We start from the raw sequence: 27,791 nt of genomic DNA, 5'->3' as shown, positions 1-27,791 counted from the left end.
TGCTAAAAATGATCCTTTGGTGGACTTGTGAGTAATTGATTCTCTGACGCTGACAACGCTGGGGAAAATGAAGGTATAAATGATGGGAGCGCCACGCAGCCGCTGGAGCAAACGCCGAGCGCGGGGGCCCGTGGAGCTGGAGCAACGTCTCAGAGCAGAGGGAGACCCACCACCTCGGAGGTGAGAGGGGGGCGGCCCCGGGGGCTGGGCTGGATGGGGGTGCGAAAGTTGAGAGCAACTCAGAGACACCACATCCAAGAGGCCACTGCCATCCTCTTTGCCCGTGGACTGGTGAGTACATTTTAGGCCCCTCGCTAGGGGCTCTGGAATATGCTTTTGACGGTGGGTGTCATTTTGAGGTTATCTCGAATGCGTGGACCTCAGTCCCTGGAGAGGTGGCAGCAGACACGTGCCAGGTGTCTGTCTGGGGCAGATGAGGTCTCAGTGCAGTGCTCCTTCGAGGGTGTGCAGGTGGGCTACTGGGGCAAGACATCACCTGGCTAGATTCTCCTGTCAAGCACGGGATTCTGCCATGGACCAGAAAGGAACCAAGTGGCTGTGCAAATCAATACCGCGCACCGATCGCTCAGAACCGATTCAGCATAATTGCCTGGAAATTGATAACGTTTTGCTTTCTTGCTCAATTGCAGCCGCGCTCCTTACTCTAGGTTTTAGACACAATTATCTACCCTTGGAGCACTCCATTACCCCCACGCTTGTCTCTCGACCCGGGCTTTAATTGTCCTGAAGTATTTGTATCTTTTACCATAAACCATCTCAAACCCTTTCTGGAAGGAGATGGGGTGTCACTCTTTTGAATGACCGTTCAAGATGCTTCCTCATGAAAAACTTAGATCTCCTTCGACTCGGAACCCTATCGGTGCAACAGTTTATAAACTGAATCAGGACGCCAATGCTTTGGGGTTCTTAAATTACACAGCGGAATATTTAAGAAAGGTAAAAGATTTTTTTCCAGGAGCTCAAACATGGCCTTGCTAGTTTGGCACTTGAGACCTGACCTCTGCTGTTAGCTGAAGGTTCATCTGCAGAATTCCTTTAGCAATCCTGGCATGAAGTCTGGCAAGAAGTGTCAACTGATGTAAATCAAATGCCCATTTATCCTGAGTCCAGACGACCTCAAATATATCTCATCACAGAATTAGTTTGTAAGCACTGCGCAGAGCTAACTGATACTCATCATGATAGATGATAAACCCTAAAATGCCTTCGGAGCCATCAAGGGGGTGTCAGTGGTGCTCTCGGACTCATGCTCGATTTAATTCAGTGAATTCTAGCTCCTTAGGCTGGCCAGGTGGAAGATGCCTGCCAACAGCTATTTCGGTCCTAGTGACACAACCTCTATTCTCATCATACCAGAAACTGGATAATTCTTGTTGCTTTCCCTCTTTGTCTAATGGGATTTTGCCACTCCATGGATTAGGTTCTCATACCCCAGAGTTTACAGTGGTGGCTTGACCCATCCCTGGGGCAAGCGGTTTATGGCAAATCTTGTGCCTCTTGGTTGACCAGATTATGCGGTTGCCCAGTCTCCTTCTGCATGACCACGGGTTACTGGATTACTGTGACTTGCCCCCCAAAGTCTGCCACTATCGGGTTATTTTCAACTCCCTAAAACCATCGGATGTGCACAGGGACACGCCAACCAAGCAGGTGTTCCTGTTTGTCCCCCTTGTTTCTTCCCCAGAGACCCAGTAACAAAGAGCAAAAGCTTTCAGTCTTCTCAGAACCGTTTCCCATGTGCAGGTGATGAATTCTGAAGCACCCCATGAATAGGGAGTCTTGTGAATAAGGGCTTGTTTCTGAGAGGCCGCCGTGCGGATCAGGAGGCCCGTTCTGAAGTGCCCAGTCCGAAACTAATTTGATGGAGGACCATGGAGAAAGGCCCTTCTCCTCTCTGGGCTCATTTCCTTGGCTGTAAAATTGGAGGTCGTGATACCTGCTCCCGAGGGCGAGTGTGAGGGTGGGCTGTGCGGGCCGGCTGGGCACAGGGGCTGGGAATCACTTGTGCCAGCCCTGGGAGAAGGGGCAGCGGGTGGGGAGGCTGACGTGGAGCTTAGGCCAAAAACAGGGGTTAGGGCTTCGCTCTGGAGGGGGTGAGGTGTCACGGGCTTCGGAGGGGTGAGTGAGGTGACTGGGGGCCTGGATGTGCTCAGGTCATTACAAGATCAGCAGGAAAGAACGTGAGAAATCCCAGGATGCAGCTGGGAGACAGAAGAACAGTGGTCATGTCAAGGAGACCCCTTTGCCTCCAAAGATCTCCTTACTTAGGAAACTCCAGCAGTGGACCAGGTCGGGAAAGGGGGGCCAGGTGTGATAGTGTGTGATGAGGACAGAAGACTGAAGATCCTTGGTCTGGGGGGTCAAGTTCTAAGTCAGATGCAAAACGCACCTAAAGGGCTTGTCGTGTTGATGAAGGCGCAGAAGGTCTGGGAGGCACGGCAGGTGGATGTCAAAGGGGCAGCCCGTGGGGCCGACACCGCGGTCTCATCTTTTCTCTAGCCCCAATCCTTAGCAGAATAGTAAACGCTTAACAAGTATTTGCAGGATAAGGGGACTTGGACTTGGTGCAACGAGAAAAACTTCCTAAAAGGAAGAGCTGCCTGGAAATAAGACAGACTGGCTTAGAGCTAGTGAGCTCCCTGTCACTCACCAGCAGCAAGTGTTTGCGCTGAAACTGGAGCATTGTCTTTGGACGGGGAGGATGAAGGGGTGCACGTCAAAGAGGGGCTGATGATTGAGGCCTGGCTGGCTGCTCCCTCCAGCCCTGGAGGTGCAGGGGTCTCGGGCAGCATTGAGCAGTCCCCAGGGTGCTTCCTGGAGTCTCAGGGCATCCCTGGGTTAGTCGAGACCCCAGTGTCTGGGAGAAGAGGGGTGATGCCCTGAGAGGGCAAGTGAGCCCGGGAAAGGAAGTGGATTCCCTCAGGGCTAGCCCTGCCTGCCGGAAACCCCTCCTCAGCAGGACCAGCTGGACATGGAGTGATGCGGGGAGGTGGTGGAACATGAGGGGTCCTGCCCTCCCAGGGGCTGGCTGAGCCTCCGGAGGGGTCTGTATCCCCATGGAGTGCACATCCTGCTGAGAGGGGGTGCCCCTGGGAGATGAGAAGACCCAAATCTGAGATGGCTGAGTCACTCCGAGGCCAGCCATTTCCACACCGTGGTCTGACAGTAGGGGCACCGCCCCAGCCGAGGCAGCTCTCTCCCTGTAGACTGTTCTTCCCCTAATTGCCGAGCACGGTGTCAGCAGGCCCCAATGAAGAACAATTACGTGATCTATGAGATGATTCTGCCTCACGGGCTCCCCAAGCTCCCTGGCCTCTTCCAGGGCAAAATCTAAGCATCTGGAGCAAGATGTATAGCCTTCCTCCCTTTCCTCCGACTCCTCACAAAATCAGGACAGCCTGCTCCCTGAGCATTAGGTCGTCGGAGCAGAGGTGTGTGGAGAATTGCCCACGTGCCAAGCGCTCACTTCAGGTGCCTCATCTCACCTCGTACTCACAAGGACCCTATGCAGTAGGTGTAGTTATTGACTCCATTTTATGGATAGAGAAACTGAGGTCCAGAAAGGAGAAGCCACTAGTCCTGGATGCACAGCTACTGATGGCAGAGCCCAGATGTGAACTCAGATTTGTCTGACTCAGAGCCTGAGCTGTTAGCCCTGTTCAATACCGTCAGTGCCACACTGGGCTGGTGGGTGACTTAGGTGACTAGGGGAAGGTGCTTGCTCCTCCCCTGTTCCTTGCTGAGGCCTGAATCCCATGTATAAGGCCTTACAAGGAGGGGCAGTTTCACCATTATCATTCATTTTATGTTCAACCCTGTGAGGTCAGCAGAGTAGCCTTATCATGCCCATTTTACAGATGGAAAAAATGAGGTCAGAGCTTGTGACTATCAGAGGCAGAACTTGAACCCGGGTGTGTCTGGGTTCCTTTTTCTACCCAACAGCTTCCAAAAGACAAGGGCCAAACTTGCATGGAGCCAAGCCCAGGGCTGGGCCCACCCAGCAAAAGACATCCCAGTGGCTATGGCTTCACCTGACCTTTTCTTCCTGTCATTCCCCAGGTGCCAGCACAGGGGTGAAGGATGCTGCTCTGGGTGTTCTTCCTCGTGACCCTCACCCTCAGCAGCGGCTCCCACGGCTCCCCACCCTCCCAGCCCCTCAGGTAAGCAGTCCTGACAACAGGGCCTGCTGTATTCCTGCCACCCCAAAGCCAGCCCTGCCAGGGTTGCTACTTAGGGGGTGCAGAATCAAGCCACCAGCTGGTCCCCAGCTATCTCCTCGGGCAGCCTCCACTACTCATCTCTGGGAGGGAGGCAGACTCTGAGCCCCAGAGAGGTCACTCAGCCCAGGTTCCAGCTCTCTCTGGGGACAGGCCACAGAAGGACCTTATAGAGACCCCGTGAGCACAGCCCTCCTGGGCCTCCCACCCTGCCTTTTGACCTCTGACTCCTTCCACTAGGATGCCGAGGTACGCAGACGCCATCTTCACCAACAGCTACCGGAAGGTGCTGGCCCAGCTGTCTGCCCGCAAGCTTCTCCAGGACATCATGAGCAGGCAGCAGGGGTGAGCTGACGTTCTCGTGACTTCTTCCCATACCCCAAGTGCATCGCGGTTTGGAGGGACCAAGTTTGGTCTCTCCCCTTGCACAGCATCTGTCATTTCTGGACTCGCCATAGCAGAAGGGCTCCAATGTCAAACCTCAGCTTACGCTTAACTAATAAATGATCACTGAGCACCCACTATGTGCTTGTCCCTGTGATGTGCTCCAACAGTGACAACACCAGTGGTAGTCACCACTTGACTGTGGCTCTGCCAGAAACAAAGACTTTACCCTGGGACATTTGCACACACCCAGCACAGTGCTGGGCACAGAGTAAGCCCTTGGCAGTGTTAGCCATTATTCTTAGTTTCTTTTGATTTTTCTTTTAGTATTTATTTATTTATTTGGCTGTGCCGGGTCTCAGTTGCAGCACACGAGATCTTTAGCTGTGGCAAGAAAACCCTTAGTTGCGGTATGTGGGAATCTTTTAGTTGCAGCATGTGGGATCTTATAGTTGCAGCATGCGGGATCTAGTTCCCTGACCAGGGATCGAACTCAGGGCCCCCTGCATTAGGAGCGTGAAGTCTTAACCACTGGACCACCAGGGAAGTCCCTATTCTTAGCTTCTTATGTGCTCTTTCCAACAACTCTACAAAGCAGGTTCTCTTACCCCCATCGTACAGAAGCTACATTAATAGCTTCTAAAGGACACACACAAAAGAGTGGCAGAGTTAGCATTCAAACAGCCTGACTCTACAGCCTGAACACTTTTTAGTTTTTTGTTTGTTTTTTAAAATTTTATTAATTTATTTATTTTTGGCTGTGTTGGGTCTTCATTGCTGCGCATGGGCTTCCTCTAGTTGTGATGAGTGGGGGCTACTCTTCGTTGCGGTGCATGGGCTTCTCATTGCGGTGGCTTCTCTTGTTGCAGAGCATGGGCTCTAGGTGCGCGGGCTTCAGTAGTTGTGGCTCGCGGGCTCTGTAGCGCAGGCTCAGTAGCTGTGGCGCATGAGCTTAGTTGCTCCGTGGCATGTGGGATCTTCTCGGACCAGGACTCAAACCCATGTTCCCTGCATTGGCAGGTGGATTCTTAACCACTGTGCCACCAGGGAAGCCCCACTTTCTAGTTTTTATTTTGAAAAAATTCCAAACTTACAGAGAAGTTGCAGCAATAGTACAAAGGGCTTTCACATTCCCTTCCCTGTAGTTAACAGTTCCTAATATTTTTATTATATTTGCTTACTTTGTATCTAGACATACACACACAAACCCAAATAATAATACATATTATTATTATTTTGCTGAGCCATTTGAGAGTGGATTGCAGTCATCATGACCCTTTATCCTTAACTACTTCTGTGTGTCTCCTAGTATCTAATTAAAGGACACTCTCTTACATAATCACAGTATAATTATCACTTAGAGTCCATATTCAAATTTCACCAGTTGTCCCCAACTAGATGTTCCTCATCCAGGACCCAATCCAGCATCACAGGTGGCATCATAGTTGTCATGTCTCTTTAGTTTCTTTCAATCTGGACCAGTTCTTCAGTCTTTTGTGACATTGCCATTTTTGATTAGTAAAGGCCAGTTCTTTATAGAATGTCCCTCATATTGGACTTGCCTGGTGCTTTCTCATGATTACATTCATGTTATGCAAAAGAAGTGATGTTACGTCCTTCTCAGTGCATCCTATCAGGAGGCACGTGATGTCAATTTGTCCCATTGGTGATGGTAACTTTGATCACTTGGTTAGCATGATGTTTGCCAGGTTTCTCCTCTGTAAAGTTAACATTTTCTCCTTTGTAATTAATAAGTCGTCTGTAGGAAGATATGTGTTTCATAGTCTATTGTCTTCACTCCTATAGATACTGTCTTCTTAAATGTCACTGAGTCTAATTCAGTTGGGTGCAAGAGTCTATGCCAGATATTGGAATAGGCAGAGGGACGCACCCTGCTCTGTTAACTTTGCCCTGGCCTTTCGCAGGCCTCTCTGCGTCCTATTCAAGTAGCAACCTCAGTTTTTTCTCTTTTTCTAATCGAATAGAGAGAGAAACCAGGAGCAAGGAGCAAAGGTACGGCTTGGCCGTCAGGTGGACAGCATGTGGGCAGACCAAAAGCAGATGGCATTGGAGAACATCCTGGTGACCCTGCTGCAGGAGCACAGGTGGGAATACGTGTGTATGTGTGTGTGTGTGCGTGCATGTGCATGTGTGCATGTGTGTGTGTGTGTGTTTAGGGACCTCAGAGGTTTCTTTCCCAGAGCATGGGCTGGAAAAGGAAAGAAACTCCTCATCTCCAAAGGTGTGGGGCTCTACCAAGCAAACTGGGAATGGGGTCCCTCCTTCCACACATCAAGAACCGGAAGAAGGGGAGAAAATGTGCGACAGAGACTGGTCTTGTCCATTGCTGCATCTCCAGTGTGTAGCCAGAGGCCAGGCTCGGTGTCTGTGTCCAGAAACGTTACTCAACAGTTCTGGGATAGGATCCAGGAATCTAAATCATCTTAACAAGGGTCCCAGGGGACTCTGATGCTGATGTAGTAGGAGGCGTGCCCTGGATCCCTTACCAAGTTCATAAAACTGTAAAGCCAAAGGAAGACCAACCCCTCCCAACACCCTCGGGTGGACAAGTGTGAGCAGCGCTCGTGAGAGGGAGAGACGGGAGTGACAGTCAGTTCCCCTCTCCCTGACCCCCACAATCCCAGTAGGAGTCAGGGGAGATCAGGAATGAGTTTTCCCATTTTACAGAGGAGGAAAACTGAGGCAAAGAAGGGGCAGCATCTGGCCCCAAGTCAGGGACCAGGCAGGCCCAAGACCTGCCTTTCTTCCCTGGAGCGCTTCACATGAACTCCACTTCGCAGACAGTTTCCCCAAATGACACTACTGTTTGGGGAAACTGCTATATTTTAGAGCCTGACTTTGAACTGTGAGCACAAACGTGTCCCAGCACGACTCTGCCAGGCACTTCTGGACCAAACTATTAAGCAAATTCAGTTCCCAGCAGAGCTCTCCGTGTGCCCCCTCACCTTCTTCCCAGCCTAATTAAACACCAAGAGCTCAGAGATCTCACCAAGTACAGTCCTGGGGAGATGCAAGCAGCAGCAGGGTGACAGGAAGAGTGCAGGAGGGGCAGGAACCAGCCTGGGAGGCAGGATGGACACCTGAGGCCCAGGTCTGGTTCTGCTGCCAACTCTCCGCACAGAGCAAGTCAGCTTCCCAGTTCCCTCCTCTGTGAAGGGAGTGGGTTCGCTCCAATCACCGCCAAGGTCCCGAAGGCCAGAATTCTTTTAAAAAATGCCCCTAAGAATAATGCCTCCCCTGTGCCTCTCACGCTGGGATTAGGTCATCATTCACCAGCTTTATGACTCCCACCAGGCCCCAGTGGGGCAGAATGGCCCTAAGGAGGGCCGAGTCCTAAGAATGCAGGCTTTGTTCCTGCAGGTTAAAAGCCAGAGGCTTCACAGAGCTCGAAGTCATAGAGCAGCAGGAAGGGGCCTGGGGGCTGCTCCAGCCATTGTTCCCCCTCCAGCTCAACTGCTGCAAATACCAGGACATCACAGTGGGCCTGAGAAAACATAACAGCAGAATGAGTTCTTACACCCTAAGAGTGCAGAGTAGAATGATTTGGCAGATGGCATCCTTTTGCACTAACCACACTTTGTGTCCACGTAACAGTCCTATAAGGAAACAAGTTCAGATTTATCCACCTTCCCATCCCTTAAAAATCATCCAAAGATGGCCAGCCTCTGGGCTGGGGGGACAGCAGTGGATGAGACAGCCGTGGTCTCTGCTCACATGGAATTTATAACACACTGAGGCAGACAGAAATTAATTACTTGTACGGTGGATTATTTAATGTGTGATAAATGGTAAGAGATGTAAAGGGTGTGGTGAATGTGTATGCTGGAAAGAATAACCTAATCTAACCCTGTCTGGGGATTAGAAGCAGCTTCTACACAGGCAAGTGACTGCCCAGGATCTCACTGGGAGTAGGTTGGGAGAACTGGGGCTAAGACTGAGGTCCTTTTGGGACCCAGATAGTCAGTCTTAACACCGGAGTCTCCATCACCCTTATTCCGGCTGTCCTGTCCCGTCTTGCCTTTACTCCAGTGCCCCCAGACTGAGATTTATCTTCCTTTCTGCGACAGGAATTCCCAAGGATGAAGGTTCTGCATATGTTTCCTGCTCCCTGCAGCTGAGACACAACAGCATCCGATTAATCCTATTTCATTTCTGACCTACCTTTTCCTTTATAAATACAATAAAATTCCCCCATACTGGTCTGCATTTCCATTTTTCTTTTATCTTCAACCTAATTTTTCATGTTTTACATAGTTACATTTCCCAAAGTGGTATTACAAGATATTAAAAAAAAAAAAAGCTAACACTTACCAAACACTCAGTGTCAGCCGGGCAGCTTCACGTGTAGAATCCCATGCGCTCCTCACACAGCCTAATGGGAGGTATTGGCATCCTTTGCATCTCACAGACGAGGAACTGAGGCACAGAAGGGTGAACTGAATTGCCATGGTCACCGCTGGCAAGGAGAGAGCTGGGATTCAAACCCAGGGGGTCCAGCCCAGAACCGGGCTCTTAGCCATATTTGTCTACTCTGGGCGAAAGTCATCCTTCATCCACTGGTGACTTTGTTCACCTATGAGCAATACCATTGATTCATTCAACAAATATTTCTAGAGCTCCCACTATGTGCCAAGTGCTGTTCTAGGCACTGGGAATACAGTTGTGAGCAAACAAAGTCCCTGACCTCATAGAGCTTATATTGTAGAACACAGGGAGGGGGAAGGGTAAGCTGGGACGAAGTGAGAGAGTAGCACTGACATATATACACTACCAAACGTAAAATAGACAGCTAGTGGGAAGCAGCCGCATAGCACAGGGAGATCAGCTTGGTGTTTTGTGACCACCTAGAGCGTTGGGATAGGGAGGGTGGGAAAGAGATGCAAGAGGGAGGGGATAGGGGGAATATATGTATATGTATAGCTGATTCACTCTGTTATAAAGCAGAAACTAACACAATATTGTAAAGCAATTATACTCCAATAAAGATGTTAAAAAAAAAAAGGGAAAGTATAATAAAAACAAGTAAATACAGTAAGTTCCCTGCATACGAAAGAGTTCCGTTCTGAGAGCGCATTCGTAAGCCCCATTTGTTCATGTCCAACAAAGTTAGCCTATAGAGCTATAGAGTACTGTACTGTAATAGGTTTATAATACTTTTCACACAAATAATACGTAAAGAACAAACAAACACAAAAAAATAAAGAAAACGTTTAAAATTTTACACTACAATACCTTGAAACGTACAGTAGTACAGTACCACAGCTGGTGCTTCTTAGCCGTACCCGCTACATCACCGCTGCTTTTATGCTTGCTTCCGGACATCCTGCGTTTGAAATAAAGATACTGAACTACTGTACGCTATACAGTACTGCACAGCAAAGTACACAAAAGCACAACCGGACTTCCCTGGTGGCGCAGTGGTTGAGAGTCCGCCTGCCGATGCAGGGGACACGGGTTCGTGCCCCGGTCCGGGAAGATCCCACATGCCGCGGAGCGGCTGGGCCCGTGAGCCATGGCCGCTGAGCCTGCGCGTCCGGAGCCTGTGCTCCGCAACAGGAGAGGCCACAACAATGAGAGGCCCGTGTACCGCAAAAAAAAAAAAAAAAAAAAAAGCAACCACTTATAGAGGATGCACACACGTGACAATGTACGCCAGACACTTGAACTAGCTTATGTGACTGGACATACAAACGCATGTTCACATATTTGAAAGCTCACGACTTGAAGGTTCGTATGTATAGAATATGTAAGATGGTGGCGATTGCAAAGGGAAAAAATTAATGGGATGGGAGTGTGGGAGGGGATTATTTTATCTCTAGTGAATATGCGGTGTGGTGGTTAGGGAAGGCCTCTCTGATGAGGGACATTTGAGTAAAGTCCCTCAAGAGCTGGCCTTGACAATATGTGGGTGAAGAACATTCCAAGCAGAGCGAAAACCCAACACAAAGCCCCTGAGGCAAGAGTGTGAAGGGAGGAGGAGCAGAAGGTCAGTGCGGCTAGAGCACAGCGAGGCTGTGGGTGAAGGAAAGGAGGCCAAGAGGGAGCGGGAAGCCAGCTCATCTGACCCTTGGAGGCCATGGTAAGGACTTAAAAATCTCACCCTTGGTGAGATGGGAGCCATCGCAGAGTTTAAGCAGAACGACGTGATCTGACTTGTATTTAATGGTAACTCTTTTTTTTTTTTTTTTTTTTTTTTGCGGTACACTGGCCCCTCACTGTTGTGGCCTCTCCCGTTGCGGAGCACAGGCTCCGGACGCACAGGCTCAGCGGCCATGGCTCACGGGCCCAGCCGTTCCGCGGCATGTGGGATCTTCCCGGACCGGGGCACGAACCCGCGTCCCCTGCATCGGCAGGCGGACTCTCAACCACTGCGCCACCAGGGAAGCCCCTGACTTGTATTTAATGTCACTCTGAGAAAGGGTCAGATTCTGGATACATTCTTAGGATAGAACTCATTTGCTGATGGATACGGTGTGGGGATTGGAGAGGAGTCAAGAATGACTCCAAAGTTTTTGGCCTGAGCAACTGGAAGGATGGAGTTGCCATTTACGAGCTTTGGCGGTGGGGGGCGCGGGTATTAGGAGTTTGGGTTTAGACATACTGAGTCTGAGACGCCCCTTAAAGGCTCCAGTGAGGATGTTGAGTAGGCACGTGGGTGTACAAGTCTGGAGCCAGGAGAGAGGTCTGGTCAGCCGGTTTGGTTTGGTAGCTGTCACCCTTTAGATGGTCATTAAAGTGAGGAGAGTGGGTTAGATCACTAAGGAAGAGGAACAGAAAGAGCAGATGTCCAAGGACTACCCAGGGGCACCCCACATTGAAAGCTTGGAGGAAAGATGAGGAACCAGCAAAGGAGACTGAGAAGGAACAGGCAGTGAGATGACAGGAAAACTACAAGAGAGAAATTCCGGAAGCCAACCGGAGAAAGCGTTTTGAGAAGGGAATGATCTACGGTACCAAATGCCGCTGATGGGTCAAGTCAGTTGAGAACTGAACATGAAAGTGACCATGGAAACCACTGATGACCTTGGCAAGAACAAATTGGGTCGATGGTGGAGGCAAAAGTCTGACTCGAGTGGGTTCCAGAGCAAATGGTAGGGGAATTCCCTGGCGGTCCAGTGGTTAAGACTTCGCCTTCCAATGCAGGGGGTGCAGGTTTGATCCCTGGTCGGAGAGCTAAGATCCCACATGTGCCTCATGGCCAAAAAGCCAAAACATAAAACAGAAGCAATATTGTAACAAATTCAATAAAGACTTTGAAAAAATGGTTCACATCCAAAAAATCTTAAAAAAAAAAAAAGAGAGAAAATGGCGGGAGAGGAGTCAGAGCTGGTGAGTATAGACCTGGCTGCCCAATATGGTGGCCACTGAACACATGGCTGCTGAACACTTGAAAGGTGGCTAATATCAACTGAGATGTGCTTTAAGTGGATTTCAAAGACAGTATGAAAAAAGAATACAAAATATCTCAGCAATGTTTTTTGTATTGATTACATGTTAAAATAATATTTTGAATAGATTGGGTTAAATAAAATATATTAAAATTGAATTTCACCTGTTTCTTACTTATTTGTTATGGTTACTAGAAAATTCTAAATCACCTATGGGGCTTGCATTACATTTCTATTGGACAGCACTGGTAGAGACAATTCTTTGAAGAAGTTTTGCTATAAAGGGAAGCAGAGAGCTGAAGCCACTGACCAGATGTACCTATGTCAGTGATTACCCAACTTTTTCTATTCATGAACAGTTTTACCTGGGCCAGATACCCACACACATCACCTACACCACCACACAGCACCCCACACATAGCCTCTTCTTAGACTCTGAACTTTCCGAGAGGGGATCAAAACATTCCATATTTTGACTTGGGTAATGGTTACACTAGCGTAGTTAGATGTAAAATTTCATTGAGCTATACACTTAAGATTTGTGCATCTTACTATAAGTAGATTAAATCTAAAAAAAGAAAAAAAAGTGAAACGTCTGGATGATGGGATGTGTGTTTGGATTAAAAGTACGAGAAGATCTGTAGCATCTCAGAGTTGATGGGGACCCAGAGGTGAGCAGTCCCATCTCCGGCCTTTTCCGACCTGGCACACACAGTGCTGGACCCGCATCCCGTGGGCCCGTCTCCCACACCAGGGCTGTAAAGCCAGCTCGGGGCTTCACCCGGTTCAGACCACCTGCTCTGGGAGCCCCCAGTTTGCCCTCCAAGAAAGAATGTGAAGCGTGGGAAACGCTCTGCGGGGGGCCACCATGGCTCCGTGGAGGAGACAATACCAACAATGGGCAACAAAAGCCCCCTTCAGAAGAGAAGGCTGGCCTTTGAGGGCCGCGGTCCACTTCAACCAAGCTGAGCGGGCTGGCCGAGAACCTGCCAAGGAAGGAGAACAAAGGAGGAGGCTGCTGAATGGTGGTTTCGCCAGGCCAGCCTGAGCCCCCCCTTCCTTCCCCCAGACCCACCTGCTCATCTCTTTCCTCCGCCTGTCCCAACAAAAGCAAAGACTGAGGGCTCTCTCAACTTCCAATGAGTTTTTCAAATGAAATAACGAGCACTGGGCCCCGCTGCTACTTGTGGTTTTCGAGGTGAATGCCGTTATAAAGGAAAAGACCGTGATGGCAACAATTCCGATGCTTTATCTCCATTAAGTATGACACTAATGGCAGTTTACAGGACTTAAACCCTCCCCACAGAGGGACTGGGAGCTTCCCATTCCTTTGGGGGGTCCCACTTAAGATGGAGTGCTATTATTTTTTTTCCCCTAAAGAAATGCTCTAATCAATGGGGAACTTGTTGCTTATGATAATCCCTTATGTTTATATTAAAATTCACAAAGGGGTTTCCCATCCATTGCTTCATGTGCTCCCTACCACAGCCCTTGGGGGAGGGCAGAGCAGAGGTAAGAGGTCCTACAGCCCGGAGGGGGCAAAGCTCCTAACAGACTCCTGATTCCAGGACAGTGCTCCTGTATTGTTTCAAGCCTCCAGGCCCTCCAGGAAATGACAGCTGGGGAAGCAAGTGAATTCGACCAACAAAGAAACGTGGCCCTGGTACAAACTGCTTACTGGGCTCCTGCCAACGACACACAGGAAATAACAATGGTAATATCTATACTAATCCAAGAAAACTCTGAGTCAATGTCAGTGCCAGGCACTGTAGTCTGTGTTTTGGATGTGACCTCATTTAATCCTTATAAAGCCCTCAGAGGTATTATCCCATTTTTACCGATAAGAAACTAAGGCTCAGGGGGTTGAAGAAAGGTCAGTTGGACTCTGACCTGCTGTGCTAAGTACTCTTTATAGAGAAAGCAAGGCCCAGGCACTACTGTGGTGTCAAATGAAAACCAGAGCTGCACAGCAGTTAAAGAGGTAAAAACAGATTTTATTCAGGACTTCTGCAACAGGGGGAAAGAGACCTCATATAGAAGTGGGCTCAATTCTGAATACAGCATGGTCTAGTGGGAACTGACAGCCAAGGAGCAGGGTGGGGAACAGTGGATGGAAACTTACCAAGAAGATACATCAGGGGTAAGGGGATTCTAGTTAAGCTGACCTAACAGGATTCTGGCTGAAGACAGGCCAGGAAGATCAGACATCACCTGGGAGATGGTGGAGGGTGAGGAATCTGACCACATATCAGGGTGATCAGACATGGAGGTGGGAGGGTCTGGTTAAACTGCTTAGCAGGGTTCTTGCTAAAACTAGATTTTAAAAGAAAGCGTACAGATGGGCGTAGGAGAAATTTCAGGATCCTGACTAAAGTTTGGTCAAGCAAAGCATCTTTGCTAGTAGCAAATAATTTGAGCAACAAATCCAGTGGATTTCATTAGGCCTGTTCTCAACTGCAGCCTCCCCAGACCTACCACGAGGCTACAAGCAGGCGGACTCTCTCCTGCAGCCTTCAAGAGGCTTCTCCCAGTGGGAAGGGCCAGAAAGACAGCATACGAGCTGTTTCTGCCTCTGCTGTATCTCAGCATAAAATTCAAGTTCCCTTAATTTGCTGTCAGTCTGAAAATAAAATCTATCCCCTTTACCATGGCCCTTAAAATCCGTATTTGTTATGGCTTCCAAGGATACTCTCTTCCTTGCTAGCTCCGCCCTAGTTACTCTGGCCTGCTTTCAGTTCAGATTCGCCAAGCTCTTGCCTCAAGAACCTTTGCGTGTGTTGCTGCTCTGCCTAGAATGTTCCTTCCCAGCTCTGCAAAGACTGCCTCTTTCCTTTCGATTGTCAGCTTAGCCTTCCCAACCCCTCTGGATAAATATTCCTTTTCAGATTTGTGATTACTCTGCTCCCTTTCCCTTGTCCCCTCTGGGATATAAGTGAACCAAGGGCAGGGAACAATCTGTCTTGCTCACTGCCACAGCTGGACCAAGCACAGAGCCTGGCACGTAGCAAATGTCTGCTGTGCTTTATTCTCCAGCTCCTCTAGGTCTGCAGGCCAGCCCTGAACCAGCCATGGCGCCCCGAGCCCTGCCAGCCCCTTCTCTAGGAAGCTGTTTCCTGATCTCCTGCCCTCCAGCCACTGCACTTCTATGCTCAGGCCCTACTGTCCCTTCTCTACACCTCTGTCCAGCAGGCCTCAACCAGTCTGTTTTCCAGAACTATACAGGTCTGGTTACAGGTGCGACAGTATCAGGTGGGTGGGTCTCCTGTTCTCCTCCGTTCCTCCGTGCTGAGGTCCCAGCACCCATAAGCAGGGACACTAGGAGCCACCCAACAGCAGTTGGAGACCAACATCACCTTTTCCCATCAGGGCGGGATAAGAAGCTAAAATTTAAAAGCAAGGCTTTCAGTCATACGTCTACAGGAGCCAGGCAGGTACCAATCGCGAGAAGTTGGTGGGAGGACCGATGCCAGAGTAGGCGGAACCCGTGGGGGCGGGACTGTGGCAGACTGGAGAGTGCAGGCCCAACCCAAAGGCAGCAGATGCTATTCAGCTTCAGCTGATTGTTGTCATACAGGAATCAGGCCCAATGTTGCCGGCTCTGATTTTCTTTTTCCAGAGAATCCCAAACCCCCAATTGGATTTTTTTAAAATAAATTTATTTACTTATTTTTATAAATTTATTTATCTTTGGCTGCACTGGGTCTTCGTGGCTGCACACAGGCTTTCTCTAGTTGCGACGAGCGGGGGCTAATCTTTGCTGCAGTGCGTGGGCTACTCATTGCGGTGGCTTCTCTTGTTGAGGAGCATGGGCTCTAGGTGTGCGGGCTTCAGTGGTTGTGGCCTGCGGGCTCAGTAGTTGTGGCTCGCGGGCTTAGCTGCTCCGTGGCATGTGGGATCCTCCCGGACCAGGGCTCAAACCCGTGTCCCCTGCACTGGCAGGCGGATTCTTAACCACTGTGCCACCAGGGAAGTCCCCAAATTGGATTTTTATATGAATTTTCTCAATTTGTAAATGTTAGCAACTAACTCAATTAAAAAAAACCAAAGAACACTATGGATCAAATAAAACATGGGCCACCGGTTTGCAACCTCTGGGAAAGGTGAGGTCTCCTTCCTATCTTAGAGGCACCCCTGTTATTGCCCGTATCAACCGCTCCCCTGCGGAGTCCCATTCAGAACCAGCCAAAGTTCCAGAATCTCCTTTCCTCTTTCCCCAGTTAAAATCCCCATTTTGAAGGGGCAAGTCCAGCTACGCTGGAAAGCAATCTGATTAAAATAATTTCTACCCCCCAAACTCAATAAATACTCCTAGGATTACCTGCATTTCAAAAGTTATCTACTATTATGTTTCAATTAATAGAAGTAGAGGCAATGAGCCAAAGTACATAACTATGGGCCAATTAGGACAGATGCCAAGCACTGAGCCAAGCACTTCAGATTCATGAAACTCTTTCAGCCATATGAGGAGGCACAGTATTATCTTCTACGGAAGAAAAAAAAGGAGGCTTAGAGACATTAAGCCACTTGCCCAAAGTCCTTCAGCGTGTAAGTGGTAACAGTAGGCTTGCCCAACACTGAAGTCTGCACACATAAACACACTGCTCAATATTACTTCTCTAAGTGATATCGTATAACCTCCACGTAATGGTCATCCCGGGCACAACTTCCAAAGGGGCATTCTTGAGATGCATGTGTCCCTCTAAGAACCTAAGATAGCTCATGGGCTCAGCTTTCTTTTAAGATAATCCCTTCCCTTCCCCACTGCACACCAAGACCAAACTTTCAAGGCAAAAGCAGGGGGGTCTTCAGATATCGACAGGACATAGTTGGTACCCAGTGCTGGAGAGGAAGAAAGGATGCTGGCTTCTCCAGGTAATCCTCAGCTCTGCTAAGAAAGAGGTGACAGGGGGCATGAGTCCGATCCCTGGTCGGGGAACTAAGCTCTCACATGCTATGCTATGCGGCAAAAAAAAAAAAAAAAAGAAAGAAAGAGGTGAGAAGGACCAACGTAAAACGTCCTGGAGAAACACCCCGGCCACTGTGTCAAGCATACTTCCCAACGAAGGCCTCATGTTATGTGCCCTGGGAATCCAATCAGCCCCAAAGTACCGGAAGAAACTCTCAGGTCTTCATTCCTATTATTCTCTTTATTCCGTAACAGATTAATTACAGATTTCAACTTTTCAATGCAACATGTGGGTAAGTTAGAATATTCACAGCATCTTGCTAGGGCACCATGCCACAGAAACAGAGTATCTGGGCTCACAGGTACCTGCTCTGTGTTGGGGAAATAGAAAAACAAGCAAAACGATTTTGACTTTTTTCTTTTTAAATAAAGGGTTTTTTTCATTCCTCTTCTCAAACTATGAATTATTCTTGACTCCTTCTCTTGATATTCGCTTAAGCTTTCAGAATCTCCTTCTTTTTCCTGGAACTAATGTGCTGTTCTGAAAGAAAATGGAGACAAACACAAAATTATTGAATATTTCAATTCAGGGTTGCAGCTCCTAACTGGTGACAACAGAGAGACCAAGGTACTAGGAGATCCCATTTATAAGGGAACAATCATTCATCTATTTTTTTCATTCATCTATTAATTCTATTTATTTATGCCCCATCTCATTTCACAAAAGAATATAAGACAGATAGCTCGAACTGAAGCTGACAACATCTTAAATAAACAATGAAACACACCTGATGATACCTAAGTAAGTGTGGTATGTGAAAACACAAGATGAGGTAATTCCAGGCACACCTCTCACAGTACAAGGCCAAAAAGACACTGTACATTTCAACTAGATGAATAGAAGAACGCTCGTCTTCAATTTCCCGGACTCCAGGTCTGCCAAACAACACATGCCCTCACGTAGCTTGGAAGATGACATTCTGACCTTTCGGTACAGAAATCTGCACCATATTCCTATCGTGTGGTCATGTTCTTGTCAGTGATCAGACTCGATGTCTAAACTTAAGAAAGAATGATTCTCAGAAACTGGACTCAGCTCACAGAAAAAGTTTGAGGGGATAAACACTAACTCTCTTTATTCCTTCTTTCTCCACAGCTGCCCCCCCTAGACTCCAGGAAGTGACGGGGAAACACAAGAAGGGAAGTGACTGTCTGGACAGACACTGTGCAGCCAGAGGATGACAGCACCAAGTAAGTGATTCAGATGGTTCTGGTGAGCAGAAGCAAGGTGCTCACACACAGGCCGTCCTCAGCAGGCAGCTGTCCCCAGTGGTGAGGGCTGATGTGATGACAAGGCGGTCTTGCAGAATGGCAGGCTCCAAACCAATTAATCAACAGTTCCAAGGGGCACACATGCACAGGCATGGAACTCATCCTGAGGGCCAAAGTGAGTGCCCCTAATTCTCTGTCAGCGTTCAGAGGTTCCCAGGTGTGTGTTCCAGGAATTCCCTGGCGGTCCAGTAGTTAGGACTCCGAGCTTCCACTGCAGGGGGCACAGGTTCGATCCCTGGTCAGGGAACTAAGATCCCACAAGCCACGTGGGGCGGCCAAAAAAGAAAAAAAAAGTATGTGTGTTTCGAAACGTTCATGCAGAGAGGACAGCGTTAATTATGAAATAAGAACAGCAGAAAGGGTGGTGACCCACAAGCCTCCATCTTAGCTAAGAAATTAGCCCTCTGTTACGCCTGATCAAATCAATACCTGTTCTCAGATCAAAAACACTTGGCTACTAGGGACTTTCCTCTAAAAGACAAGGTCCCAACCTCAGGAAGTCCCAAATGTCCAAATGATCAAGTGACTTTCCTCTTTCTCAAGCAGTATGGTTTGGGGGTAGCGGGGGGGCAGACTATCTAAAAATCAAGAAAAACAAAACGAATCCAGTTAGTTTTAAAGAATTAAAGAGCTCAATACTTAGCAGAAAGGACTAGTTCTGAAAACAAATCTCAGCGAGAGCAACTGTAATTCAGGACAAAACCAAATGGATAAGGCTAAGGAATGGCGGGTGGGGAGAAGGGACAGACCACAAAGAGACATAGGAGCTCACTGGAGTGTGGAAATAAGTTTGTACCTTGGCTGAGGTAGTGTCTACTACATCTTTCAAGATTCACAGAATTGTACACTAACAAGGGTGAATTTTACTGTATATGAATTAATCCTGAAAAAACAAAACCAAAACAAATGTAGTCGCTTTCTGAGCAAGTCGTCTCTGAGCAAGCCTGTGTTGAGAACTAGATGTTCCAGCTTATGTTCACACATCAGTGAAAAAGGCTCTACATTCTATGCTTTTGTTGATTTCTCCTATTTTCAGAGGAGTGAAAATTAGACGGCTTTGTTGCTTTGGCAGGGAAAGCCATTTCCATGGCAAAGGACGAGCGGGAACATGACTTGAAAACTCAAATACCTCCCTCCTCTTTGTTGGTCTAGTACAGGGGTCAACAAACTGTGCCCCACGGGCCAGATGCAGCCCACCACCTGCTTCTGTAAACAAAGTTTCATTGGAACATGGCCATGCGGGTTTGTTTACGTGGTCTATGGCTGCTCTCACATTATAGTGGCAGAGTTGAGTAGTTGTAACAGAGACCGTATGGCCTGCAAAGCCTAAGTACTATCTGGCTCTTTCTAGAAAACTTCTGCCAATCCTTGGTCTAAAGGAGCTGATCAGTGAAGCATCAGACACTCTCTTCTCCTTCCCTCCCTTCACCTTCCTCCACTCCCATCCTCATCCTAGGACTGACACAATGGAGAACGGGTGATATTTCACTTGACATTTTAGTCACACAGGGAGCTGCCCTGAACCATATATCCTGAGCTCTAGGAACCTGGGTTTTGATGATGCTGGCTTTGATATGTGGCCATCAGTCTTCAAAATTTAGCGTCTCACCAAACCACACTGTTTGGCCCAATCAGAGGTTAATATTACAAAAAGGCCTAGAACAGTGACAAGGTGTGCCAGGATTTGCCATGGGACCATCATTTAATGAATTTAGATGTCCTGAATGGGGGGGGTGTCCCCTTTCAAGAAGTCCAAGGTTGAATCTGTCTATCCTCAACTCTGTTCTCCTCTGAACACAGAGAGGGGCTGTGTCTATAAAGTACCCCGTGGGACACACGGGAGGATGGAGCCTTACAGTCGAAGCCAGGTCAGAGCTGCTCTGCTGCAGTTACCATCAGCTGGGCTAACTCAGGGGGCTTTGGCTTTTGCCCTGGTCCAGTTACAGCTTGGTCCAGGAAGTGGGGAAATGGCCTCAGAATTCAGCTTCGGCTTAGGGAGGGATGGGGAGGAACAAGTGTGCTGAAAATCAGATAAATAACTGACATGCATGAGGTGGGCAAGATGGAAAGGGGCCCTGCTCCTGGGATGAGTCGCCCTTCATCTTTACCGTAGTGTCCTATATTTTGCCAATCTACTGCTCTGCTCTGCAGCGATCCTGCCAAAGGAAAGAGGGTTTGAGAGTCAAGAAAGGACAGTAAGAAGAGAAATAAGCTGAGGAAAGAAATGGCAAACACCCGACCAGAGCTTCTGTTAGAGTCATCGTTTTCCCCAGGGGCAGAGCTTGCTCTAGGACTCAGGAAGACAGCAACAGAGTGGGCTGTGACTTTCTATATAGAATGGAGGGTGGGATGAGAACCATGGTCTTCCTCCCCAGAAAGTGTACACAATGTTAGCCTTCCAGACTAGGAACTCCCGCTGAGCAGGACCTAAATCAAACGGTTTCCACTCCCGTCTCTCCTTAATCTTGTTCATCTTGTGTGGGCAACTTCCAGAAAAGAGTGAACTCAGCAGAGGACAGCCTTTTGGCTCCCTGGGGCCTGGACGGGCTGCTCTGAGGGAACAGGGCTCTGCTCAGAGAAAACAGCTGAGTCCTGGCTCTTTCTCAGATGCAGTGCAGAGCCACCAAGTTCAGGCTGCTGGAGGGGCAGAGAAGTGAGCCAGTGGCCACTGCTGGTGCTAAGGGAAGCTCTAGCGGAATCTGGACGGCCACAGGCGGGGCAGGGAGCATGCTGGGGCCGGTATCCACGGTGAGGCACTCAGAGAGCTCTATGGAGTCTCAGGCAGGGAGGAGACGTGGGACTCTCCCGCCCATAACAGTCTCTGAGCAAGTCTCTCTCTGATCTGACCAACTTAACTGGCAGCCGCACGGGGGGGGGGGGGGGGGGGGCTAACACTATTGTGTTACATTCTTCCACCAAAAGTCCTGGAGAGGAGAAAGTAGAGCACGTCTGAAATTGTGAACTTCCAAAGGTAAAAGCAATTCTGACCTTTTCTTATTGACCTTTATGTGGCTGAAATCACCCAAGTTCTAATAAAGTTAAATCAATGAGAAATACCTACGTGACATTTAAATTTGCTTCTAAGCCAGGTTCTAAAGTCAAGCTGCCAGCAAGCTGCCATTGCGGGGGGACCTGACCATTTGTGTGAACCTAAGTTTGTCTGGTTCTTGGGGACGTGATGCGGGCCACTGAGCAGTGCTCCCTGCTGGGGGCCTCTGTAAAGCCCGACGTGGTTTCTGGGGGGAAGATCATGGACCTCATACTTAGGAGGAAGAGCTCCGGGAGGCTGTGGTGGTTACAGAAGAGTCCTCCGTGGGGGTGCGGGAGGAGGGCAGAAAAGGGTTTTCTGCGGCAGCAGAGGAGAAAACTGTTATACAGCCAGCACACTAACAACAACCTTCTGCCACCTGTCCTAACCCATTTTAATCTTCATAAAGCAATTATTTTCTTCTCTTGTTTCAATGTGCCGGGGCATAAACTGTTGTGGTTTTAACGTATTTAAAACTTATCACCAAGGCTCTTTTCTGATTTAAAAGGCTTCTGTATCAGGCTGGATTAAGGTGTCACACTGGCCCCTAAGGACATGAATCATTTTGCCACATACCGCTGTTCAAAGAGCTGGGTGGACAGAGCTGACAACAGTATTTCTAATCCCACTCTGGGTCCCTGGCCCGCCCCCAACCTTACCTCTTGATTGCCTGCTGGGCCAGCATGCGATTGCCAGCCAGAAACGTCACACTGCCCAAGATGGCCAGGTACTTCAGGGTCTGGAACATGTTGAGTTGCGTCCAGTAGACATACATGAGCCCCAGCATAGCTACGAGAACAGGCGTCATGATAGCCAATTAAGTCAAACAGTGACATTGCCCTGGGCAGAGGACAGTTAGAAGCCAGTAACTGCAGATCCTAAGAGGTCTGTATTTATAGACAGCATGTTTTATTCCCTTTATCTGATGCCAGAAAATAAACAGCTCAATATACTTGCTTCTCAGCCCTGGCTACCAAGAAATCCACAGGTAAAAACCAGATCTCAGCAACTTGGTTCCATATTCCAGCTCGCATCTTTGTTCTTTAACGCAGGTTTTGTTGTTGTTTGTTTTTTAAGTTATGTCATGTTATATTTGGGATTCAGTGATTTTTTAAATTCTGGATGAAAGCCCATAGGATTAAAGAAATGAATCATTTTTCTTTTCATTAAAAAAATTTTTAGGGCTAATTTGCCACTGTGACTAGGAAGGAAGCAAGGAGGACAGAGGAGGAAGGTTTAGTCAATAGGGCTCAGGTCTGGGCACTGAGGACCCTGGGTTCTGGCCCAGGCTCTGCCCTTCACAGCCACTTAATTTCTCTGAGCCTAAATTCTCTCACCCATCAAACAAGGAGCATAATTCCTACCCTGGTCACCCCCATCAGGGTTGTGATGAGAATCAAATGAGGGAATGTACACAAAAAGCACTCTGGCAAAAAAAGTCATGGCTCTAAACAAATTTATATTCAGGTTTTGTTCTCAGCCTGACCTGGGAGGGCCATCACTCAAATTCAGTTAACTGGGCTGGAGAGAAAGGTCTTCCTGTCAATTCTGCCCAAAAGGATGACAGATGAACTACAGCAGGGGTTCTTAGCCCTTTCTGAGGTCATGGACCACTGTCAGACTTTTGATCAAAGTTACAGACTCTCTCTTTCCCCAGGAAAACAGAGATACAAATTTGCCTAGAGTTTCAAGGGATTCGTCTGTGGACCCCTACAGAATCAGCACACTATGGACACAAAGAGGGTGACTCCTGAAAGAGTCAAAGAAATCAGAAAAGAATATTAATGTCTCAGTGAAATGCAAGGGTCACCAATTCAATAGTATCGAAAGTTTCTGAAACGCCTAACTGATTTGTGAATTTACTGTCTTGTAACAGTTAGGTCCTAAGTTTTCAAGAGAACAATGCAGGACAGCATGTCTGACTGTGGAAGGGACTGTTTTCTACTACAGTCCAGACACAGCCGCTAGCAAATGTGAAGATCAATACGTTGGGGGAAGATAACCGTTGGAAACTGCATTAATGCTGTTCACTCAGGAAGATGGCTCAATGTAAAGATACAATAAGTGAGTAATCTCTGGAAATGAACAGAGCTATTAAATGAAGGTAAAACGGCCTGCCAACGGCAGCCTAGTACAATGAAACCCAATATAATGACAGCTGTTCTAAGTTGATGGGCCAAACAGGTTTATCATCATATTAACTGTCGTAAAAGGCCACGAGGAAGAGGGAAATGTTCTGCTATTAAGTCATTATAGTTAATAGGCTGTGGGTCTACTTAACAGGGCTTTTGCGTGGGCAGGCAAAATGTCAAAGGAGGTTAAATGGAATTAGCAGCCTGGGGCGCTTACCAGCATGTCCCAGGTGAAAGATAATCGTGCTAGGAGCAAAAGTGAAGTTGGAGACATTGGCACCAATCCGGATCCACTGAACGATGGGGAGAAATAAATTAAAAAGACATTAGAACTTGAAAGGGAGGCAACACATGCCATGCCAATGCTAATCCAATAAACAGCCCTAAGGGCTTAAAAGTTCATGCGTACCTGAAGAACAGGGAATTTTTCCAAGTGACGACCACCCTATTATAAGTCCTCAGAAAAAACTGTTCTCTTTTTTCTTTAGAAAGGCATTCCAACACCTGCTCTCAAATGCGCTTGGGTAACTCAAACCTGAACATCATTTTTAATGACAGCAAACTTTTCTATTTTAAAACAGGTGAAACCATGAGGCTGAAAGGTCAGAACCTGTATTTGTGATGAAGTAACTGGCACCCCTGCTAATTTCTCTAAGTATTGGTGAGATAAACCCACCAGCAGTCGGGAGGATGCACACGCTCTTGCTGTGGGTTCCATGCTTTTTGAAATTCTGATCACTCAAAAGAACAGGTGCCCATATCCTAGGTCTGGTTTCTGAAAGCTTGTGGCATGCCTTCCAGATTTAGATTGACCAATAATGCTTTTATTAAAATCAATGAATGAATTATGAACACAAGCAACTTTCCAAAAATAAGATCCAATGAGTTTTCCATACAGTTCTCAAAATTCTCTGAACTTTGAGGATTTACATCTATGTTTATAATTTTTTAAAAAGAGACAAGGGAGGGCTTCCCTGGTGGCGCAGTGGTTGAGAGTCCGCCTGCCGATGCAGGGGACGCGGGTTCGTGCCCCGGTCCGGGAGGATCCCACGTGCCGCGGAGCGGCTGGGCCCGTGAGCCATGGCCACTGAGCCTGTGCGTCCGGAGCCTGTGCTCCGCAATGGGAGAGGCCACAACAGTGAGAGGCCCACGTACCGCAAAAAAAAAAAAAAAAAAAAAATTCAAACTGTACATTAAAGTATAAGAGGTAAAAATGTCCTTCTTCTATACTCCCTAAAAGGCCCCCTCCTTAGAGGCGACCAACACTAATAGATGATGCCTTTTTAAGGTTTTTAAACAAAGAGCACTGTACTAAACATACTATCCTATCCCTTGCCTTCTTCACTCAATAGAACATCTTGGCAACCTCGTCGTATCAGTTGACAAGTACATAAATCTATCCATTCTTTTTTTTTTTTTTTGCGGTACGCGGGCCTCCCACTGTCGTGGTCTCTCCCGTTGCGGAGCACAGGCTCCGGATGCGCAGGCTCAGCGGCCATGGCTCACGGGCCCAGCCACTCCGCGGCATGTGGGATCCTCCCGGACCGGGGCACGAACCCGTGTCCCGTGCATTGGCAGGTGGACTCTCAACCACTGCGCCACCAGGGAAGCCCTATCCATTCTTTTAATGAGCTGCATATTATTCCATTGTATGGATGTACATAATTTATTTAACACTTGCTTTTATGAGGACTTTAGGTTGTTTATGGTTTTATGCTCCAAACAGTGCTGAAATGCACAGCCTCTGTACTCACTTTCTCTATAGCTATTAGCATCCGGTCTTGCTTTTTTCACACTTGACCTCATCTGAACGTTCCTACAGAGCATCCCCGTCTATACACTTTTACCATTTTTAACGGCTACTGGGTACTTTCTCATGCCCCTTGATAATGGATCAGTTTTTCTGGCTGCTCCCCCATAATGGGGAATTTTAGTTATTCTAAAATTTTTTGACCATCGGTTTGGGTCACAGCTGCTGGACCCCTCTGGAGCTGTGCTGAGGCCAGAGCACAAAGCCTCCTTTGGAACAGCTACATCTGCTGAGTCTGGCGCCAGACACACGCTGCCCATGCTAATTACAGCTACTCACCAGAGCAAAGAGCAGGAGCAAGGGCGAGAGGATCAGGGCGGTGAATGTATTGGACACCACCGTGGGGGGCCTCTTCTCCGGCTCGCGGAACAGGTGCTGCCAAAAGAAGACAGGCCAGGAATATTTTAAAACGTGCTCTTCCCAGCGGGGGCAGCCATGTATATGTACTAGGAACCAAACGCCAATGACAGTCAAGAAGAGGAAATGCCTCCCAGAGGCTGAAACTTCCTGGCCGTGAGTGGCCACTTAGCCTTTCGCCTCTTCTCAACAGGGGCTTCTGCTTCCAGAGGCCTGCTTCCAAAGACACTACACCAGTTCACTACTCCTGACCAACCTTCTTTTTCCCTCTAAGACATATTGCCATTTAGAGGTTGGAGAATGCAACCTATCAAGCAGCATTTGCCTAGTATCGAAGATGGTGCCCGGCTATCTGGATGGCTGGGGTGACACACCCAAGGCAGGACTCTGGATTTCATAATGCTTCTGGGTTCCTAGGATAGCACTATCATATTTTGCTAACCAACTTAAATTAGCTAACTGGCGTATAATAATTTAAAATTTTCTTGCTTGCCAGTGTCCAGCCAACCCAGCTCCATAACAAGGCAGCTCCTCCACCTGAGACTCCTGTTCCCAACTTTTTAACCTCAGCTCCTCTTTGCTGCCACTGTCATGAAGGGACTTCTAACATTGCCTGTGGCAGTCACTGCTGCCTACTCCAACCCTATAAATCAGTCAGCACCCTCTGTCATCATGCTTATACCTTCCACTATTTAACTGCATTTGACATTCTTAAACGATGCTATAGCAACATTAGGAGGATTTTAAAAAAGAAATCCTACTACTCTAGCTTTTGGGCCCTTGTCCTTTTTCTAACAGTGAAATAAGAGTAAGTGGTCTGCTTGGAACACTTCAACATTAATTCAAATGGGGATTTCCCTGTTACTGCAGTATGATCATTTCTCACGATTGCAAACAGTCCACCAAGTGGCTCTACCTCAGTTTCTTTAACCAGTGCTCAAACTGTTTAATAATTATTGTTTATTTTGTGAACTGCTTCAGAAACTTTTCAAAGCTTTTCTTTTCTTATCTGTGAACTATTTTGATCCTCACAACAGTCCTATGGGCTGGGCTGGGCAGGGATTGCTAATATTTGTATGCAAAGAAAGTGAGTTCCAGGAGAGAGGAAGGGCTAGCCTAGGGGAGAAAAGCCCTGTTCTCCAGTTGAGTTGTCCACCTGTGGGCCCCTGGTCTATGCAGGAGCAGAGAGGAACAAAGCCAAATCCATGTGTGCTGTAGTATCAAGCAGTGATCTGAGGGCTAAACCTCCTGCATGTTTAGGAAAAACAGATTCAGGTTCTGATTTTGTCTCCAACTATCTGTTTTCTGGGAGCTGGTCAGTGGGCAGCTTGAGCCTGTTTTTTAAGCACTAGGATGGGGCTGATATTTGCCCTGACTGATCCACAAGATGGCAAAGACCAAACTATAAAACATCATATAAACAGGTTAAAGAAGGGACCAGAGCCAGTGTCCAGGGGTCTGCTGCCCTCTCTCACTGTGTCCACTTCACATTTCTCTTCAATGTTTAGTGAAGAACTCTTTTGGGATCTACCTGAATTTCCTGTTTGGGGGTGAAAAGGTTCTTGGACAGGACAGTCGACGGAGCATCTTCTTCAGGGAACCTGATGACCACATCAGCCTAAAAAAATAAATGCAGCCATTAAAGGCACAGGGGCAGAGAAGGAGGCGAAACTCATCAGCAGGACAGTATCTCCTAACTCACGTCCAGGACCATAACTGAAAAAAGCTCCAAGCAGTCCAATCACTTCTGATCCATTAGCCGACAAACTGAGGCAGTAAAAATTTCAAGAACAAAATAAGTATTTGTTGAAAATCCTTTTTAGACCAAGAGTTCCAATTTTCTACTGGTCTGGTGAGCCCCACAGAGCTGCCTAATACAAAAATCCCAGCTGGTACTCAGGCTGTTACAGTTGCAATCAGAAACTGCTCCATGTCCCTAGGAAGTGTAATTTAGTCTCAGACGCCCCCCCCCCAAAAAAAAGAAATGAAAATGTGCTGTCATACAAAAAGCAGCCCAAAGTCCAAGAGAAGAAAAGGAGCTTTGAATACAACATAAGAAAATGCAGCTGCCCCTTTGTCTTGCAAAGGGAGCCAACCACTCAAGGCCTGCAGTTTGGCCTCTGCTACCTTTCCAACCTCACCGCCTACTGCTCTGGACCAGATTCAGGTGCTCCAGCAAAATGGACCCAACTCAT

At 47.9% G+C, this 27,791-nt stretch overlaps 2 protein-coding genes across 3 annotated transcripts in view; one reads left to right on the top strand and one right to left on the bottom strand.

The window, feature by feature from the left end:
- The first annotated feature begins 68 nt into the window (after positions 1-68).
- GHRH (growth hormone releasing hormone) lies at positions 69-8,834 on the top strand. The gene is made up of 5 exons (XM_030830585.2): positions 69-180; positions 4,081-4,181; positions 4,479-4,583; positions 6,608-6,727; positions 8,711-8,834. The coding sequence occupies exons 2-5, from the start codon at positions 4,102-4,104 to the stop codon at positions 8,724-8,726; spliced, it is 321 nt and encodes a 106-aa protein (XP_030686445.1). The 5' UTR covers positions 69-180; positions 4,081-4,101; the 3' UTR covers positions 8,727-8,834.
- An 8,325-nt stretch (positions 8,835-17,159) lies between these two features.
- Positions 17,160-27,791, bottom strand: part of RPN2 (ribophorin II) — a 53,111-nt gene continuing 42,479 nt past the window's right edge. Inside the window, exons 13-18 of one of the 2 annotated variants that reach the window (XM_030830651.3) lie at positions 27,128-27,214; positions 25,519-25,614; positions 23,647-23,722; positions 21,957-22,086; positions 20,378-20,425; positions 17,160-17,478 (exon numbers count right to left, since the gene is read on the bottom strand). In XM_030830651.3, coding sequence (XP_030686511.1) covers positions 17,466-17,478; positions 20,378-20,425; positions 21,957-22,086; positions 23,647-23,722; positions 25,519-25,614; positions 27,128-27,214 — 450 coding nt within the window. In that variant the 3' untranslated portion in view covers positions 17,160-17,465. The remainder of the gene's footprint in view (positions 17,479-20,377; positions 20,426-21,956; positions 22,087-23,646; positions 23,723-25,518; positions 25,615-27,127; positions 27,215-27,791) is intronic. The other variant, XM_030830652.3, reaches the window with a different exon arrangement.

The sequence above is a fragment of the Globicephala melas genome, chromosome 15, assembly GCF_963455315.2.
Source record: "Globicephala melas chromosome 15, mGloMel1.2, whole genome shotgun sequence".
NCBI classification, from domain to species: domain Eukaryota; kingdom Metazoa; phylum Chordata; class Mammalia; order Artiodactyla; family Delphinidae; genus Globicephala; species Globicephala melas.
The sequence above is the reverse complement of the archived record's forward strand: the minus strand, read 5'-3'. Positions and strand labels throughout refer to the sequence as shown.

Bases quoted from the DNA above. Each gene is read 5' to 3' on its own strand.
- GHRH (XM_030830585.2), top strand. From the start codon at position 4,102: ATGCTGCTCTGGGTGTTCTTCCTCGTGACCCTCACCCTCAGCAGCGGC. The intron at 4,182-4,478 runs GTAAGCAGTCCT...TCCTTCCACTAG, and splicing joins CCACCCTCCCAGCCCCTCAG to GATGCCGAGGTACGCAGACG. The intron at 4,584-6,607 runs GTGAGCTGACGT...CTAATCGAATAG, and splicing joins ATCATGAGCAGGCAGCAGGG to AGAGAGAAACCAGGAGCAAG.